Raw genomic sequence first — 18,633 nt, forward strand, 5'->3', positions numbered from 1 at the left:
TTATAAAAGTCATATTACTTTCTTCAAAAAGGAAATTACTTAAGACATGTGAAGTCCAGCAGCTTTGTTTATTTTCTTTCTTTTAATGTTTTTAATTTGTAGTTTATTGTGATAACACTATATTTTATGAGTGCATATCCCTAATCCTTTACCAAGGAGGTTTCCTGGAAAGAACAAAATCATTTGGCATTAATTATAAGTAAAGCAAATTCAGTTGTCACACTTCCAACTGATTTATTCCATAGAAATGCTAAACTATAGATTCATCTAGAGTTTGTAGGTGAATGCGCTGCAGCCAGAAGATGCAAAAATATGCAGTTTGTCTACAAGTAAGCATTCCTTAAACATATATGAATAATTACAAAAATACATTTACTTGGAACAGTTCTTTCAAGGAACCCCTCCTGGAGATTAATAACTGCTTTTAAACTCAATACAACTAATTAACCATCTCAGAAATTTAATATTGAATATTGAAATTTAAAGTTATTCTCTTGGTTTCATAATACATTCCCAGTTACAGAATATCCAGTCCTCTGTGTCACTTACGGTATGATCATAGAGTAAGTTACAGTATTTATTTATTTATTTATTTATTTTATTAACAGTGGTGGAATGTAGTAAAGTACATATACACAGGTATTGTACTAAGGCATAATTTTGAGGTATCTGTACTGTATCTGTAGAACTTAAAGGCAAATATTGTACTTTTACACCACTACATTTATTTGGTAGTTACTTTACAGATCAAGATTTTACACAGAAGCCCTATCATCATCTTATTAAATTGATATATATTTTGGATAACAGGACCCAACAGTTTGTACAGTATACAGATTAATGATCAGTAATAATAATCTTTATGATGATAGGAGCCATTCTGCTAGTAAAGTACTGCGCATTTACTTAATTTTAAAGTGTTTCGTTTATAGTACTTCTAAAAAGCCTTATAAATGATTCCTTTTACTAATAATGGTGAATTTTCAATCCGTTGTATTACTTCTATTAATTAAGAAAAGGATATGAATATTTCTTAAATAATTACTAATTACTTAATTTAGGGGGGGTGGGTTAAATAAGTACATGGTCCGCCCTTAAGGCTTGGGACGGCCCTGCTTTTACACAAACATGGGGAATAGCCTGCAAAAAGAGTAATATTATAGGATGAAGGTGAAGATAAAACCTATAGTGTATTGATGGTAGGCCTAATACAGTTCCTTCTTCACTGAACCTGCTGGGTATCAGGTACGTGTCTATAGTCCACCATCTAGTGGTAAATTTAAATGACTGTGTAGGCTATTTGTGCTCACGCCAGACCACCGTTTTAAACGAACAGCGGGAGGCAGACCTGTTGCATTTACCTCCCTCACTAAAAACTCATCAGATCTCTGGGCAGGTAAACAACTTCTCAGCCGCTGACGACTTGTTCGGACCGCACAATTCAATCAATCCCTTTCAAATGAAGTTTGAAGACACAGGCGTTTCTTCCTGACCCACATAAACTGACTCACATCACCGCAGCCAGTCAGCGAGGATGACTGGGATTATTTCCATGCCTCGCGCCTGTCCCCATGCATGTTTACGTTAATCAGAGCCACGCTCCCCTGGCTCCCAGCCACCCCACGGTATTTATAGCCAAACAGAGGCAATCATCACTCAAGGAATCCTCGCCAAATCCTCCCTGAACCACTAAACTTGGACTGAGTGAGAGGAGCTGCGTTTAGGATCCACCTGATCTGGGCTCTCTGGCGATGAAGGAGCGCGCGTCACCTCAAGGTAAAGGCTGTCAAATTCATTAATCATTTCATCAGTTAATTGATTTTATTTATTTTTTTACTTGCTGTCGCGCGCGCAGCATTGACCCGTCTTCCTCCAGTGAACATTTTTAGCATCTTATTCATCTATTTCTACTTGTCCTGACTGCTGTTGCTGCGTGTTATTTTTTTCTTTTCTTTTCTTCTTCCCACTTGGTTGTGCGTCAAACGCTTAACTCCACGAGGACAAAGCAACAGCATCCTAATTAGCAATACCTGTTAACAGGCTAGTAAATGTATTCATAAATCGATTGCAGACCTGCATATATTAGAATGGGATGGGCAGCTGTTCCTGTATGGCTCTTCAGTGGTTGCACTAATTAAAGCCAAGGAGATCAGGAGCAGGAAATTTGAATTTAGGATAGGAGAGCATCTTTACACAGGTGTTTTAACTTTAATGAATTTAACAGATAAGTGGAGGCCTCTTGCAGCCCAAATTATTGTCTGTAGGGCACACTGCAGTAGGCTTATTGGTGCTCTTACCTATAAATCAATCCTGCCATCTGTGATTCATTCCATCTTTGAATAAGAAACACAAATGTCATTGATTCACCTTGCATATCATCCTACATTGTTGCCCCTGCTGCTTTCTGAAGGTGTGCCTGCGATACAAGAGCCTTGACATTTAATTTCCCCCACAACTCTGGCTGCAAATACAGTCTGATAATACAAGGTATCACATATCTTTTGAACTTGCATGGCTGTGCATCCTGCCCATCAGCAGCATAAAGCTGTGTGCGCTGACCTTGTAGCCTCTCCCGGCTTTCAGACAAGCGCTGTGCTGTATTCGAGGGCAGGGCTCAACTCAGACTGTGTCCAGTTCATGTCTGAGGAGCCTTGCTGCTGATGAGTGAGTCACCATGCCTTTGCTTCAGCTCTCCCACACTCATCTTCTTTTCAGCTCTGGCTCAGTGGAAACAGCCTTGTTTCGTCTGTCTCTGACTGGTTTGCCTTAAACTTGCCGTTTTCCAGACTTGCCACCTTTTCTCATAGCTTACACACACACACACACAGTGCTTTTTAGATAGGCTATAGTAACCTCTCACCTCTCTGTCTTATTTCGCTCACCAGTATGATTACTGGTACTATTTCTGGTGGGTTCAAAGCTATTGTTCATCCAGTCGCATGCACTACTAGCATCAAAGATCCCACTGGCTGGCAAGAAGAAAGAGATCATAATTAGATGGTGGCATTCATTCTCAAATTAAGCAGTGCTGTTCAGTCTTTGTTCTAGGAACTGTCAGTTTATCTACTACATGCTTCTCATATTCCATAGCCACCCTTAAGTCAATTTAAATTTTAACAGTGTGTGTGTGAGACATTCAGAAAGGTTAAACCTATTCGGCCTGGTGCTTGGTTCAGGATTTAAAGGGCTCTGTTTTTAAATATCAGCATTGAGAAATTGTAGCTAAATGCTAATGTCCAAGTGCTAACATGACATGCTCATAGTGACAGTGCTGACATGCTGATGTTTAACAAGTAAAATGTTTACCATATTCACCATCTTAGTTAAACTTATTGGCATGCTAACATTTGCTAATTAGCACTTAACACAAACTATACTTAAGGCTGATAGGAATGTCATTATTTTGCAGATATTTGGTCATTAACCAAATTAAAATTTTTACCTGATGCACCGAATGAAAAGTGAAGAGATCACCACCTACTATTCATTCTGATAGGGATGATGAATGTGTGTACCAAATTTCATGGTGATATATGGTTGACCTGTAGTTATTGAGATATTCCAGTCTGGACCAAAGAGAGGGACTGACCAACTGACCAACATTGTGGTCCCTGGAGCTATGCTGCTATCGTGGCTAAAAATAGGCAAACACAGAGGGGAAAGGCAGGATGTGAAATGTTTCATGAATGTGTTTAACCAACTTTCACTTCAAATTTCTGCCTCTCTGTCCTTTTTCTTTTTAGCATTATGGTGAAACAGCCAGCTACCATCCTCTGTAGAGATGCTCACCAGTTCGGACCAATCCCTCTCTCGCTCCCTTACTCCCAACCTCCACTCTCCGTCCAGCTGTGGTGCAGGTAGAGAGATGCGCGTCCAATCTTCCTTGTCCCTCCCCGAGCCTGAGGCCTGGAGGAAGCCCAGCCCCGCTGCCCGTCACGGCCTAGCTCAGGGGGCCCGCTCCTCCTCCCTGCAGGTCCCCCATGCTGTCCCTGAGTACCTGGGGCTGCCCCCTCGAGCTGCCAGCTTTGATGTGCCTTGTGGTCTGGAAGAGGGCTCGTCCGATCAGGGTTCAGGGTCTCTAAGCACGCTCTGCATGCTGCGTCGGCGCGGGGGACTTGTGGAGCAGAAGGACATCATCATGGCTCACCAGGCTCACAAAATCCAGAGCACGCCGCAGGCCCGCAGGAAGGAGTGGGAGTAAGTATAAAAGAGATTCACAGGCAAATGATTCCTCTTAAATTGTATGTGTAAAGATGGTAAGTCTTCATGGAGGAGGATGAAAGTGCCAGTGTGAAATAATGCGCATACTGTATGCAGTATAACTATTCAACTTGTTGAACCTCTTTGGTGGGTCCATCATTACAAACACATACTGTGAAGCCACAGAACCTTTTTTAAATGTAAAACAGTCAAATAAAGATATAAAATATTTATGCTGAAGAAAATTTTGCAAAAGGATATAGAATTTTCCATTTGAAGTAGTGATGGTGTCAGACAGTAAAAAATGGGATCTTTGATATCAATATTTCAGCCAATAAACCTTTTTCATGGCAGACACTTTGACTTGTCGGGTGTAATTAATAACATTAATGATGACTCCATTCCATCTACCCTTACATAATGTTATTAATTACACCAATTTTTCCCCCTAGTGTTTCAAACCGTCTGTCATGGCTTGACCTGTAGAAGTGTGACATACTGTAGCTTCATCTAGCTAGCAAGCAGATACAGAATACAACCAGTATATACATTACTGCTAAAAAATGAACAATGGGTTAACTATGTGTTTAAGGTCAAAGGTGTTGACCCACAGAAAATTATCATCCGGCTCTGCCGTTCCCTTCAGCTGTACCGACGATTATAGCATCCTTTTCAGCTCATTGTTTTGGTTTTTGCAACTTTACTGATTTGAATAAGTCTCATAGCCCTCGTCAACCTCATTTATAGCTGCAGCAGGGAGCTGTTTTTTTCAGTGACAAAGTTTATATAAAAGAGCCAAAAATTTGATGGAGTGGATGGTGGAGGCCAAGTCGGTGCAAATATTGGACTTGCATTCTTTAATTGGCCAGAAAATTACGTCAAATGAATGCTAATGGTGCTCCATGTCTGCTGAAAATGTCAATTAGCAACTGCTAACACCTTCGCCATATCAAATTTTGAATTTATCTTATTTTCAGCTGGTTACACTACCCCAAGTGGCCAAAAATAAATACATTAATGCAGTTTTAACTTTGGAAATAATTTTTTTTTACATTAACATGAATGTAATTACATCACATGATGTAAAAGAGTCAGCTTTGCTGTTGTCAACTTGCACACCCACAGCAACCTTTCTCAGGAGCACAGCTAAACTTGAGCTAAATGGTGAGAGAAGTATAAGACTCACAATAGTCTGGTCTACTGGGATGCTCAGGTTGCTTTGTGTCTACTGGATGTGTAAGTTTGAGTTTGCTTGCGAACAACCTGTGGAGTTATATCCTTGGACATGTTGAATGCATTTTTCCTCCTCATAAAACATAGACAGTGCTGAATTTTGAAGAATTTTAAACCTGCATTGTTTACATCTATGTTTGCTTGGTAGCAGTCATCTTTGTCCTTGCCTTTGTTGGTGCATTGCTACATTTTTTGAGGCATTACTGCCACCAACTATCACATCACAAATGTGCATCCCTGGGCTACCAAAAAAACTGGGACCCACTCTTAAAAACATTCCATGGTGAAAAACTCGAGAATATTGAAAAAAAACAGGGGTTCAAGGGTTGAAATGATTAATCATTACTGTATAAAGTGTACAAGGTATTATTGTTGTTTTGTTGCTTAGCTACAAAGTACTTCAAAGGGTGCTCCATAGTAGCAAAACGTATGCAGATACCTTTGTTTCCAGTATTGTTACAGTTGCACCAGTGAATCACCAAATCAGTCCCCACAGCTTTCATCAGTTAATGTGATGTGTTTTCTTTAATGCCTGTGGAACATTGTTACATTGTCGGCTGCGGTTTACTGTAATCAGATACTGGATAGCGTTATTAATGGCGGAGCTGAGAGTGCTTGCTTGTGAACTTTTGCACTCTTGCAGCCACATCGCTCTGATTATCTGCTTCCCACCACTTGAATGTGGAGTGGTACTCCATCAGCGTAACCCCGAACCCACCAACAAGACCCCTCCCTCCTCTCTTTGCTCTACTATACCTCCACTACTGTCAAAGTTTTTCTCTCATTTAGCTACAGACGCAGGACTTAAATCTGTTTATTTCTTATTTTCAACCTGTAAAATATTAACTACATGAACAACTATAGCACATGAAAATACAAAGTATTAAATGAGGGATTAAAAAAAGAACAGCTGAACATTGATTTTGGAGCATTACTGTACATGTCTTGCTGTTATTTGTCCATTAGGGGATGCTAGAGAATCAAAGTAGAGAGCCACAGGGAAGCTGCAAATGATGTCTTTAGAGCTAAGCGGTGGGGTTTGGACATTGTTGATGTGTACAACTACACAACTGAAATATCAATGATTTTGTAAAATTGTCATATGAAATTTTATGAAAAGATCAAAATCAGTGAGTGATATCTGCGTCATATGACTTTTGAGAGCGAGTCAAGCTTTTATCCTCCCGACAGAAACTTTTTAGAAGTCTCAGTTTGCAACATTTTGAGCAACAATGATGTTAATATGTTTCCAGGTAAACTGGCACGGTGTCACACCAATCTGCAATGATATAAGCGGCAGTTATTGGTCGAATCAAACTGACATAACTCAGTACTAGAGGATGCCTGTTGCTAGGGAACAGAGAGAAAAATAAAATGCTAAAACCACTCCAGTCAATGTTGGATGAAAGCCTTTCTGCAATTATATAAATGCTCTTCAGAGTTCTGGCACAAAGTATGCCCATTAACGTTTTAACTCACAGTGCATGTCACCTGCAGCCTCACTTCATCTGTCTTCCCCTATAGGGTATTTATAAAGATGTATTTTTGTTGGACTATGGATATAAAATGCATTGAAAGCTTCTGTGACTTTTCTCTCTTTCTGTCTTTCAGCTAAGAAAGACCCTAATTTCTTTTAGCTTCGTCTTATTCAAAGTTTGGTTAGGCCCATCGAAACTGATGTGAGCTTTTATGCTTTTTCCGCTAACAGTTTACAGTTATTTTTAGAAGCCTTTGAGTAGGCTGCGAGCAAGAGCAGAACAAAAGCCAAACACTGTTAAAGCAGACTACATCTGGTCATCTATGCAGAACAGTGGAGCATCAGTCTTGACGGTGCTGTGCAGTCGGTCTGTTAGCTTCATGAAGATGTCCACTGACCTTGATGGAGGGGAGGTGTTTGTGTGTGTTGGGAGAAACAGATTTCTCTAGGAAGAGGTTGCTCCATTGTGCAACATGGCTTTTGTTGGCAGAAATGAAAAGAACGGAGCAGGAATTCAAGAGAGCTATGTCGCTATGGAAACAACAGCAAAGAGAGCGCCAGAGACGCAGAGATAGAGAGAGATATACTGTTTGCAGAGATGGACAAATATTTTTGTTGGGCAACATACAAGTAGATTATGTTTTTTTTTGGTAATGAGTGCTTATGTAACACATTTTTTAGTAGAAAGCGGAGGGGAATGTGAGCTGTGTTTATATACTGTGCAGATATTTTCTTTAACAATCAGAATATTGTACATATCACATGCTAATTATCATGCTGTTATTTTTACATTCTGCTGCTCAATAGGTCAGTGTCGCCTGATGTTGCTCTTCTGCTTTGCGTGAAGTGACACGCCCGCCTGCCTCATGCAGATTTGTAAGAAGAGGAGGTAACAGAGTCATAGCTGAGTTTTTGGAGCTCAGTTAGGGACTTATTCATAGATCTTGTTAAATTGTTTGCGTTTTTTAGAGATCTCGACTTGTCTGCCAAGCATAAATTTGTCACTCTCTCTTGGTTTGCTTTCACTCCCCCTCCCCACCCCACACCCTCGTCTGTGCCTTCACTCGCTTGCCCGTCTGCACACTGTGATACCTGCATTGTGCTGCTGCGCAGTTGGGTCTGTCAGCCAGCAGTGACATTTTGTGTCAGGATCTCAAGTGGACCGACGCCGTGGTTAATTTTAATTGCATTTACTTACTTACTTTATTGCACAAAAACAAGCCACAATTGAATAATATCATGTCTGTGGGGGCTGAAGTGGTCATCAACAGGCAACCGTGGGGAAGGGAGGAGAGCAGCAGATGGAGCGAGAGAGCCCAGTTGCCTAATGAGGTCTCACTTGTGGCACTGAGTGTGAAAAAAACCCTGCTTTCTTCTCTTCTCCCTCAAAAAGGGAGCAGCCCAAAGATCTATTTCATGCTCTATTTTTACTCCAGACTTTTACTCCAATATTAGCACAGTGGCCTAGTTTTTAAATGTTTTAATAGTACAAGTCTGTCTCCATTAATGATAATATGACAGCACTGTCTGTCTATGGAAATGTTGGCAATGAGTCAATAAATCACCTTTAGGTTATTTCTCCTCTGTGAGCTCTTTTACTTGTCCTATATCCACACACTTGTTGCCTTTTTATGTGCAGCATCACTGCTCCTACTATTAGTGTTAAATGTATATTCACACCTCTTTCTTTTGCCACTGCACCCACTAACATCTTTACATAATTGTTTTAGAACCACATACCCACACAGACTTCTGTATATAGGCTTCTTTTTTTTTTCTTTTTTTAAGGAAAATGTTTCTGTTCATGCTCTAACTCTAATTGCTATGGAAACAAAATACATGTCCCTCCTCTCCACCAGCTTTCATTCAGATGAATTTTGAAATCGCCATCATGAAATATTACTGTGGGAGGGGGCCGCTGGTGCTTATGCGCTCCTGGCTGCGCGAATGTTCCAGCAGGTGATAAGATTTTACTATCTGATCAAGCTGCTCTCTTGCTACGTTTTCGACTAATTAGAGAACTTCACGTGCATTTTTTTCCCTCAAGAATCTGGTTCAGACGTGTTCAACGGGCTTCCCGAGGTTTTCCGTTTTGTCAAGTTTACCGGGTTGAGAAGATGCGTAAAGTTCGCGAAGACCTCTCTTGGATCTCTCCATCTAGTGAGCACAGAGTAGTTTTTGATCACGCAGCCGCCGGTTTTTCAGATCAAAACGAGCTTGGATGTTGATAGAAAAGGTGTAAAGTCGGTGGATCTTTTTCCCCCCCCCTCTGCTGCACGAGTTTAGAGACGCGCACACATTAAAAGTTGTCCTGAGCTGGTTGTAACGCGCTGTTAAACAGATGGGATAACAGAGATGCTGATGTTTTGCAGTTCGTGCACCTGAATCGTCATTAAGTAAATGGATGTTTTTCCCCCTAAATAGCCTATAAGCCATCTGAATGATATAATCATTTCCCCCCTGTGGATATGGAGTGATAGGAATCTGCAACTTTTGGGGATTCTTTGCTCTCGAAAAGCTGTCAGTGGATTGAAGGTGGATCCTTTTCCCCCGTCTTGCTCCTCTTCACATTATCCTTTACTAGAAGTCGTCCTGTAGTAACACACTGTAAGCCGACGGTCTCCTCATCTCTTTGTAGAATGGCTCGGTTCGGAGACGAGTGCGCTCCCAGCACGGTGGACTCCGGAGACGGGGACTTGGAGCGCGGCGGGGACGGACAGGACGCGGCGGCGGCGGGACTGACGGCTTCCATGAAACAAGCCAAAGCGCAACGAGCCCGGACCATGGCTCTGTACAACCCCGTCCCCCACCGGCAGAACTGCCTCACCGTCAACAGGTCACTCTTCATATTCGCAGAGGACAACATCATTAGGAAATACGCAAGGCGATTCATTGAATGGCCATATCCTTGCATAAAAGATACCTATAAGCGTTAGCCTATGTTTAAACTTGTCTTTGCTTTTCTTACAGTTTTTTATAGAGTGAGTGCTTGGTAGGATGTAGTCAGTCCAGCACCACGAACAGCTGCAGCGTAGAAATACAACTCCCATTCACTCCTGAATGTTACATCATGTCTAAAAAGCGCCAAAAGTTCAATTGAAAGTGCAGCCTCAGCGCTGTCAATTTGTTTTGCATGACTTCTCCTGAATTTTATGTTCCTTCACATAGGCTATATTGAGATGCCTTGCATCCTCTTTGTTTAATATTTGCTTATCTGCATAACATTCTCCATGATTTTTTCCCCAGCTGTTAGTTAAATCACCAGATTTAAAATCAGCTTTTTAATGAATTTCTGGATTTAACCAGCTCATAATTCTGCTAAGTAACTTGCCTTGATTTTATTCATTTGTGGGCTCCATGTGCTCTGGTATTGGCAGAAGACAGAAAGTTAGCATGTGGTGATCATTAGAGGCAGCTCTGCTCACTGTGGGGGTGGCATGTAGGCACATCTCTGCTGCCTTAGTGCTCATTGGAATATGAACCTGGCTATGAGTAGGTGTCAGTTCAAATCCACCAGGCAGCATTTCTCTGCTTCCTGCTGTAGCATCGGCCAACAGTTTCTTTCTCCACAACTTCTACAGGTCTAACAAAGATTTTCAGGGCAAGTTATATTTTTCCCGGAACTGCAGCAAAGTCATGTAATGTCAACACAGAGTGCATGCTAAATATAGGCACAATCACTAATTACAGGCCAAACATTATAATCTATACTTGTGTTGTGCACAAATGTATTTATTTTAAATTACATTAATTATGTTTGAAGCAATTTCCCGATAAATCGTGTACATACTTGACATTTTAATAGCATAATCAGTTCAATGCAGTCACTGAGTTGCCATATCTACCCACTGCTCCTCCTGTCTTACACCCCCTTCAGTGCAGCGTGCCAGTCTCCCACTGTTACCTAACGCAGGCTCTGTGTGGTGTGTGGGAGTGGGGCTAGTGGTCAAGACTAGCTGGCCACTGGCAGCACAGTAATGTGACTGTCGGTATCACAGAGGCAGAGGTATGTGGGAGAGAGCTGGCCAGTAGTACCGTGGTGGATCGTGGGCTGTGAAAGCAGCACATGTCAGAGTATTGCCTGGGTGAGACCCAGATTTTTGCACGTAGCGTCCAAGTTCTGAGCTCGCAAGTGAAAAACAGATTCATATGGATTCGTATCAATGGTATTTTTTTAGTTGTATGTTCCTGCACATTGGACCATTATTCCCCAATGTAGGCCAGAGTCTCTGCACCAGAGGAATGTTCAAGGGCCTGTGTTCCTTGAAGTTGTTTGTACTCAAGTTGCAACAATTAATCTACAGAAAATTAATTTGCAACTGTTTGGATAATTGATTAATTTTAATGAATGAATGTGAGGATTTGCTGCTTTTCTTTGTTTTATATCATTGTAAACTACATATGTTTGGGTTTCAGAGTGTTGTTCAGAAAAACTACATATTTGAAGATGTCACCCTGGAGTTTGAGAAACTAGAGTGGATATTTTCTGATGTTTTATAAAATGAAACCATAGATTAATTAATCTAGAACGTAAACGACAGATTAATGGATTATGAAATTTATCATTAGCTGTAGACCTATATACATCACCGCTAACCATTTTTAAATGGAAAAGTTTCAGATTTTTTATGTAGTTTTTCCACCTTCCAGACAGCCACTGGTTTCTTTTCATTTGCATACAGCATGAAGACCTCCTAAAGCTTTCTTTAGTTATGTAATCCATCACACTCCATTAATTACTGTCAAAGTTACATTCTTAATGTGACATTGACAAAATAAATGTAGGCTTGATGTTGACTGTGGTGGATTGCACATCCCAGGAGAGTTTCAAAAGTCAGTTTCAAATATATGTTTATTGAGCAGCTCACTTCACATACAGATGTGATTAGAATCGATCAGTCAACAGAAAAATAATTTGCACCTTCTAATTCCAGCTTCCTTTTTTGTCTTTTGTGATTATTAACTGAGTCTCTTTGCGTCCTGGACTGTTGGTCAGATAAAACTATTATTAACTAACTAGTATTTTGAAGAGGCCACAATTTTAGAGCAGATGATTAATGTATTAATCTAGAAAGTATTAGTCAGATTAATCAGTAATGCACATAATTGTCAGTTGCCGCCTACCTTGATTCAGTTGTTGCTCAGTTTTACATCATATTAAACCAAAAGATATGATAAAAATGTATCCATTAACATTAAAACAGTAAGTGACATAGAAACATACATATTTCAAGAGCAAGTTAATAGATTTTCATATTGTACTAAAACAAATGTAAGCCAATGGATGCTTGGAAGGTCAGAAACATATTAAAATATGTAAAAAAGAACAGCATAGTATGCAAGATGGTTAACTGTATGTGACTCGTCCTGAATGGTCTAAAACGTGCTCTCTGGTGTGCATGGTAACAGGTTACAGGTAGTGACAGAGTGGGCGAAATTTATTAAGTATTTCCCACTTTAGCTATTTTGAGCTGTATTCAATAGCACCAATGTAGACTTGTCAATGTGAGTCAGTGTGGGTCCCAGAGGCCCCCATCTCAGCACTCCTCTGTGAGTCAGTGACCCCATTTCTCTCAAGGCTGCCTCATGGGAACTCTCAAAGTCACAAGCACATTTAAGTGTCGGGGCACATATAGTTAGACGCCGTGCATGCTGGTTCACACAAGTGCACATACTGTACCTGCATGTGCACGCTCATACAGATGTTTCAGCTGCGAGAACATCTGCCAAGGTAGATATTAGACATGATGCAAAGAAATAATATGAACTTTAAAGCTGTGGTTGACCCCAACACAAAATGTTCAGACGATTATGTTTACGAATTTGGAGTCACAACAAGACTGTACAAATGCTCTCACTTCCAAAGTTGCCGCTACACAAATCGATTCTGCAACACAAGAAATGTGGGGAGTCGTATTATAGTCATATTTAACATGTGCGCAGGAGTACACTTTGGATTGTCAGATTTGAGATTTAAAGCTGCAACAATTGATTGTTTCCATTGTTAATTAGTCTGATTCCTTTTTTCAACTAATTCATTAATCATGTGGTTTATAAAATGTCAAGTGAAAAATCCCCATCACAATTTCCCAAAAGCCCAAGGTGATGTCATCCAACTTCCTGTTTTATCCACTTAAGACTCCAGAACCCAAAGATATTCATCTTATTTTCACATGAGACAAAGAAAAGCAGCAAATCATCACAACTGAGAAGCGAGGACTTTTGGTTGAAAAATGAGTGAGATGACTGATCAGTTTCGCCGATATTTTTTTGCTAGTCAGTTAATCAACTAATCATTTCAACGCTAAAATGGTTTAATGCAAGATTGCAGCTTTCATTAAATTTGTACATTATTAACATAATTTCATTATGAACAGTCAACGTAGCATTTTCTCTAAACAAAAAAAAGACTCAATTAAGCCTTTATAAAAGTTCTTTAATTCATTTTCTGTTGACTAATCATTTCAACATTACATTGTATACATTCATAAAAACCCACTCCAGCATCTGTTTTTTCTAGGTTTAAATTAAATAGTCAAATGTTTTGTTGCTCCAGCTTTAAGATTTGTTTTTACACAACTGTCTGGTTTATGAAACACTTCAAGTTAATACTTTGAAGATGTGAGTTTGTCACACAAAAACACTAAGACTGGCTTACTGGAGTCTACTGTGGTGTCAGCTGTATGCAGCGAAAGCAGTTATGAGAACAGTTTGCTATAGTTTGTGTAGTTACACCAGTCAGACCAAGGTGACTTGGCAGTGCTCTCTCTCCCTCCCTAACCTGCTCTTTTTCTCTTCATGAAAAGCACTTTTAAAAGCTGGTTGCCATGGACACTGCAATCTCTCTAACAGATTGCTTCCAGGACCAGAAAATATGAACCGCGCCATAATTCATCATTTTTAATCATCCATCCATCTAAGTTTTTTTTTCTTCCATTCCGTTGAACATGTACTTGAAATATATGTGGAATAATAAAAGACTGTACTGTATAAATGGATAAATCATGACAGCAGTGGTTACTGCTGTTAGTGTATTGAACATTTAAGCTTGTTCAAATCAGAACATTTTTTAGGATCTTAGGTAACACCTGTTTGTGTAATGATGTACAGTAAGTTGTCATGTGTGTGTAGTGCTGAAAATAATGATTTAACATAAGAGTGTTTACATAGTCATCATCGTGACTACGAGGATATTTCTTTAGCTTTTCCTGTGTTCGCTAAGCATCATTTGTTTGTTTTTATGTATAAGTTTTGCCCTTGTGCTGGGACAAAAGTGCTTTCCTTAACTTTGCGGCCTTTACACCATTTGAGTACATGATCCTGGCCACCATCACCGCCAACTGTGTTGTCCTGGCCTTGGAGCAGCACCTCCCTGGAGAGGATAAGACCCCCATGGCAAAGAGACTGGTGAGGACAAAATCTGTTTTCATATCCTCAACACATAGACAGGGGCTGTGAGCGAGGTTAATGTGAGATGCAAACTAATCAGAATGAGTTCATGAGAAGATCAAGTTGTTTTTGTGCCTTAAACTACAGTGATCACAACCGTAAGTTCTAAATGCCCCAAAAGGAAACCTCCCTCTATGTTAAGGGTACATGGTGGATTTTAGGAAGGTGGTGGATAGTTTTGCACAGAAATTTGTGAGGAAGAAATTATGCTGTTACTATGTTACCAAGGAGGACGGATGCATCATACAAATATACCTTCAGTGGTGAAAAGTAAAAATATATTTAAAATATTTTAAGTCCAGTACTGTACTACGGATTTATATGTAAACGATAGATTTAAAACAGTATAAATTGTTAAAATTAGCTTCACCTACACAAAATTTAAATCCTGCTTATATGTGCAAATTAAAAAATCCGTAATAATATTCCAATAATATATGTATGAGAAATAAAAAACTTTTATTTATGTACAGTTTGCTGCTAATACTTCTGTACTTTTACTTGTTTACTTGCTACTTTTACTTAAAGGTGGGGTAGGCAATTTTATATTTGTTGAAATTCTCTTTACATCCCGACAGCAATCTATAAATCAAATGCTCTGATGCAAAAATCCGGTATCTATGGCTGTCACAGGACTGGAATAACCACAGCCAATCATTTCATTTGGACTGAATGAATTGAAACTTAAATTAAAGAGTCTCCCTTCTGTTTACCTCTAAAATAGTGGGAAAGTCCACGTATTAGTTATCATGACATTATGGCAGTGTGTTTTATACCCCTCTGCTGCAGTTCCTTAATTGTTTCTAAATGGGATATAGTCAGTGCATTAGAGTGTGCGTAATTACAGGATTTTATGTGTGAAGCCTGTGTACATGCATCACACCCAACAGATTATAGTTTGACATTGTTCACGACTGTAGTATATCTTACAGTAGTTTGTTAATCAGCTCAACTCATGTCGTCTACAGACTCTTCTGACCTGTTTATTGTACCTTATTTCCACAGGAGATAACAGAGCCCTACTTCATTGGGATCTTCTGCTTTGAGGCAGGGATCAAGCTGGTGGCCCTCGGTTTTGTTTTCCATAAAGGCTCGTACCTGAGGAACGGCTGGAATGTCATGGACTTCATAGTCGTGCTCAGTGGGTGAGTTTGTCTCCCTGACGACCTGAGTTTTTGAACAAAGTGAGAAATGTTTGTTTTGAAGATTGTGAACAGATTCCTAAGTTGCTACTTGCCAAGCATACTGGTGAAATCTGTTTTTGGAGGAGGAACAAATATCAGTTCTCTGAAAATAATCGCCATATGCTCTAACTGTGAGCCAATCAAATCAGAGCAATAGCACTTAGACATTGGATTGGCAGTAGTCAATGTTATTTATTATAGCCCAACATTCTCTGGGGCTGAAAAATGATGCTAACACTAAGTGCCAAAACTGCAGTTCATCAAATGCCCACTTGAGGCTCTAAAAGCGAGTCCCTCCCCATCCAGCTGTTTTTATGCGCAAATTCAAAATGCGCGTAAAAAACAGATGGAAACGCTACTGTTAACAAATCATATGAAAAGACCAAAACCGAAAATGTGTCTCTGAATACTTTCCAAAATCCACAGCCTGTTTGTGGCATTCATCAAGGGGCGGCTGTGGCTCAGGAGGTAGAGCGGGTTGATCCGTTAATCGGAAGGTCGGCGGTTCAGTCCCTGGCTCCCCCTGGTTGCGTGTCAAAGTGTGGCAAGATACTGAACCGCGATTTGCCCCCAGTGTATGAGTGAGTGAGTGGTAGATGTAGTGTAAAAGCGCTTTGAGTGGTCGAAAAGACTAGAAAGGCGCTATACAAGTATGGAGCATTTACATTTACATCCCCAAGCTACTGAAGATGTACAGTATAATTTTATTTAAAATGCTCTGTAATTTCCTAAAACAGCTCTGCACTGTAGGTTTTAACAAGCTTTAGTCAAACAGGAATAAATAGTGTATTTGTTCAGGACTATTATCAGCCGCAGATTAAAGGACTATTATCGGCCGCAGATTAAAGCCAGGTTCATTGTAATAAAGTAACAAGTCACCCAGTGCAACAAAGTGCCTCATTAATGTATCTCTATGGCACAGAGCAATATAGGCTATATCTGGATTTGGCTACACAGGCATTATGTGCTTTTAGGGCTGACTGCCTTGTTTTCCCGTCTGACTGGCCCATAAAACAGGTATTTCGGCCTATTCTTTTTTTATTTCTTAATTGACACTTTAAACCCCCCTTCAGGCAGATGCTGCCAAAAATGTGCAAATTCTCAGCCTAGTGAGCCCAAAGGCGCTGGCAGCAGAGAAAGCAGCCCACTGAGCCCACCGATACCAGTTCAACTGTTTGTCAACAACTGTTTTTGCAGATGAAGCTGTAAGACAGAAGACAATAGGTATGAGATAAGCAAGGTTGGGGTTTCGCTATTTGGCTATGCCGGTCTGAATCAAAAGGTCCAGGGCCGTTTTCATTCCCAATCCATCCCTGCATAGTTGGATCAATTCATTTTTTGGTCTTTTCATGGGATTAGGTAATATTGCCAGCCTGGTCTGAACTATCTCACACCGCCCACATTAGAAAGTTAAGATTCTAGTTGAAGGTCAGCAAAGTAGCCTTTTTTAATATTATGTAACTCTAGCAGAGTTGATTTGTGTACACGCATATGAGTGCGTGCGTGTGTGTGTTTGGAGATATGCCTCCAGCTGCTCTCTTTTAATTTTGAAATTGGTTGAACTCCATGATGAATTACAAACTTCACTGATTGTATGACAGAGTGAAAGAAAGTTTTTAAATTAATGCTCAGCAACTGATTCTGCAATTAGTTTTGACAGAATTCATTTTTACTTTACCAAGCTGTGGCTGGTGAACCAAAAGATTAATTTCAAGACCCTGATTGTGAAGTTATGTTGGTGCATTCATGCATGTGACGCTGCTTGTGTCAACGTTTATCAATATTGTCGCCACGCATGCTTGTGCTGCATTTTAAAGGCTTCTAATCCCTACATGCTCCACCTCATGGCTGACACATGGTTAGCAATCGTTGACCCTATAGGCGGGTCTTTTATTGTTGATGTGATTTAAGCATATACATTTACACACTGCAAATATCCACAGGAAAACACAACACATTAATGCAGGAAAATTTGTGTTTCCATGGCACAGTCAGGCTTTGTAGTCAGTAATAGGTGGGTGGATAAGTGGATTGGCAGTTGTGTCGAAAACCTGCTTCGGTTCGCCCTCAGGACCTCTGTGAATTAAATGTGAATGCAGCGCTGTAAATGTTATTCAGAAGCATATAAAGAACGGATGGATGGTAGAAAGAGAGACGAAAGGAGAGGAGAAACAAGGGGGAGGACAGAAGATGGAGGGACAGACTCAGAAAAAATAAGAGACTTCATTTCTTCCCTTTAAGACTGGGGTTTAGTGAATTAATTGCGCAGGAGTTAAGCATTGTTACCACTGGTATGCTGTTTATGGTTTAAGGGTACAGTATTCAACATTCAGGGAAGATTGCTGTTGGCGTGTTGACATCTCATTTCAACCTGACACCCACATCTTTCTTTTTCCTCAGTATCTCTTATTTCTCTGTCTGTCTCTCTCTCTCACTGCCTCTTACATAAAAGCCACATCGCCATCACGTTTACAGAACAGTTAGTGCTGGACTGAACGCTGAACAGCTGTGATGTTGACAGATTTCCACAGAATCTACAAGTGTTCAGTCGTTTTTAATAATCTGTGCTGAACAGTTGTTACCTTATTAACAGTGCTGGTTGCTTTAGTAGGATACTTTCTCTCATTAGGCATCCTTCAAAGTTTGCAACAAAAGATTTTGCTGTCAGGCTCTCAATAAATAGCTCATTAGCCAAAAGAAAGCACAGTTTGGTGCAAAGTAAAGCTCATTATTCACAAGCCTTTGTCGATTCAAAACAGATTAAAAAAAACAAAACAACAACATTGCTGGCCACGCATGACTGGAGAAACATTTCAGTAAGAATATCTTTTCCAAGTCTTCCCAGGCATTAAGGACAATCTGTGACATAAACCTTAAAGTACACTCTTCCTATGATATGAAAATGCAAAGGCACAATCATTTTTTCAAACAAGATGTTTTTATTAAAGAATTTGCAGTGTACAAAAAGTGCAAAGCTGAATGGTTTTTAAAATATGAAATGGGTATACAGTAGCTAGTAACCAATGTACCTAGGTAGACATGGCCCGAACAGAAAGAAATTAAAAAGAAGAAAGAATAAAGGGGGTGTAA

The 18,633-nt window shown here is 40.0% G+C and overlaps 1 protein-coding gene across 6 annotated transcripts in view; it reads left to right on the forward strand.

Annotated features, from left to right (window-relative positions):
- Window positions 1-1,300: 1,300 nt before the first annotated feature.
- Window positions 1,301-18,633, forward strand: part of cacna1eb (calcium channel, voltage-dependent, R type, alpha 1E subunit b) — a 60,564-nt gene continuing 43,231 nt past the window's right edge. For 4 of the 6 annotated variants that reach the window (XM_038717877.1, XM_038717878.1, XM_038717881.1 and 1 more), the window contains exons 1-5: window positions 1,301-1,776; window positions 3,744-4,197; window positions 9,549-9,812; window positions 14,212-14,317; window positions 15,365-15,504. In XM_038717877.1, coding sequence (XP_038573805.1) covers window positions 3,782-4,197; window positions 9,549-9,812; window positions 14,212-14,317; window positions 15,365-15,504 — 926 coding nt within the window. In that variant the 5' untranslated portion in view covers window positions 1,301-1,776; window positions 3,744-3,781. Of the gene's footprint in view, window positions 1,777-3,743; window positions 4,198-8,806; window positions 9,446-9,548; window positions 9,813-14,211; window positions 14,318-15,364; window positions 15,505-18,633 lie in introns of those variants that run through there. The other 2 variants (XM_038717880.1, XM_038717882.1) reach the window with 2 other exon arrangements.

The sequence above is a fragment of the Micropterus salmoides genome, unplaced genomic scaffold (genome assembly GCF_014851395.1).
Source record: "Micropterus salmoides isolate LMB-PRFRI ecotype aquatic unplaced genomic scaffold, ASM1485139v1 Ms_hic_scaffold_14, whole genome shotgun sequence".
Taxonomy (NCBI): domain Eukaryota; kingdom Metazoa; phylum Chordata; class Actinopteri; order Centrarchiformes; family Centrarchidae; genus Micropterus; species Micropterus salmoides.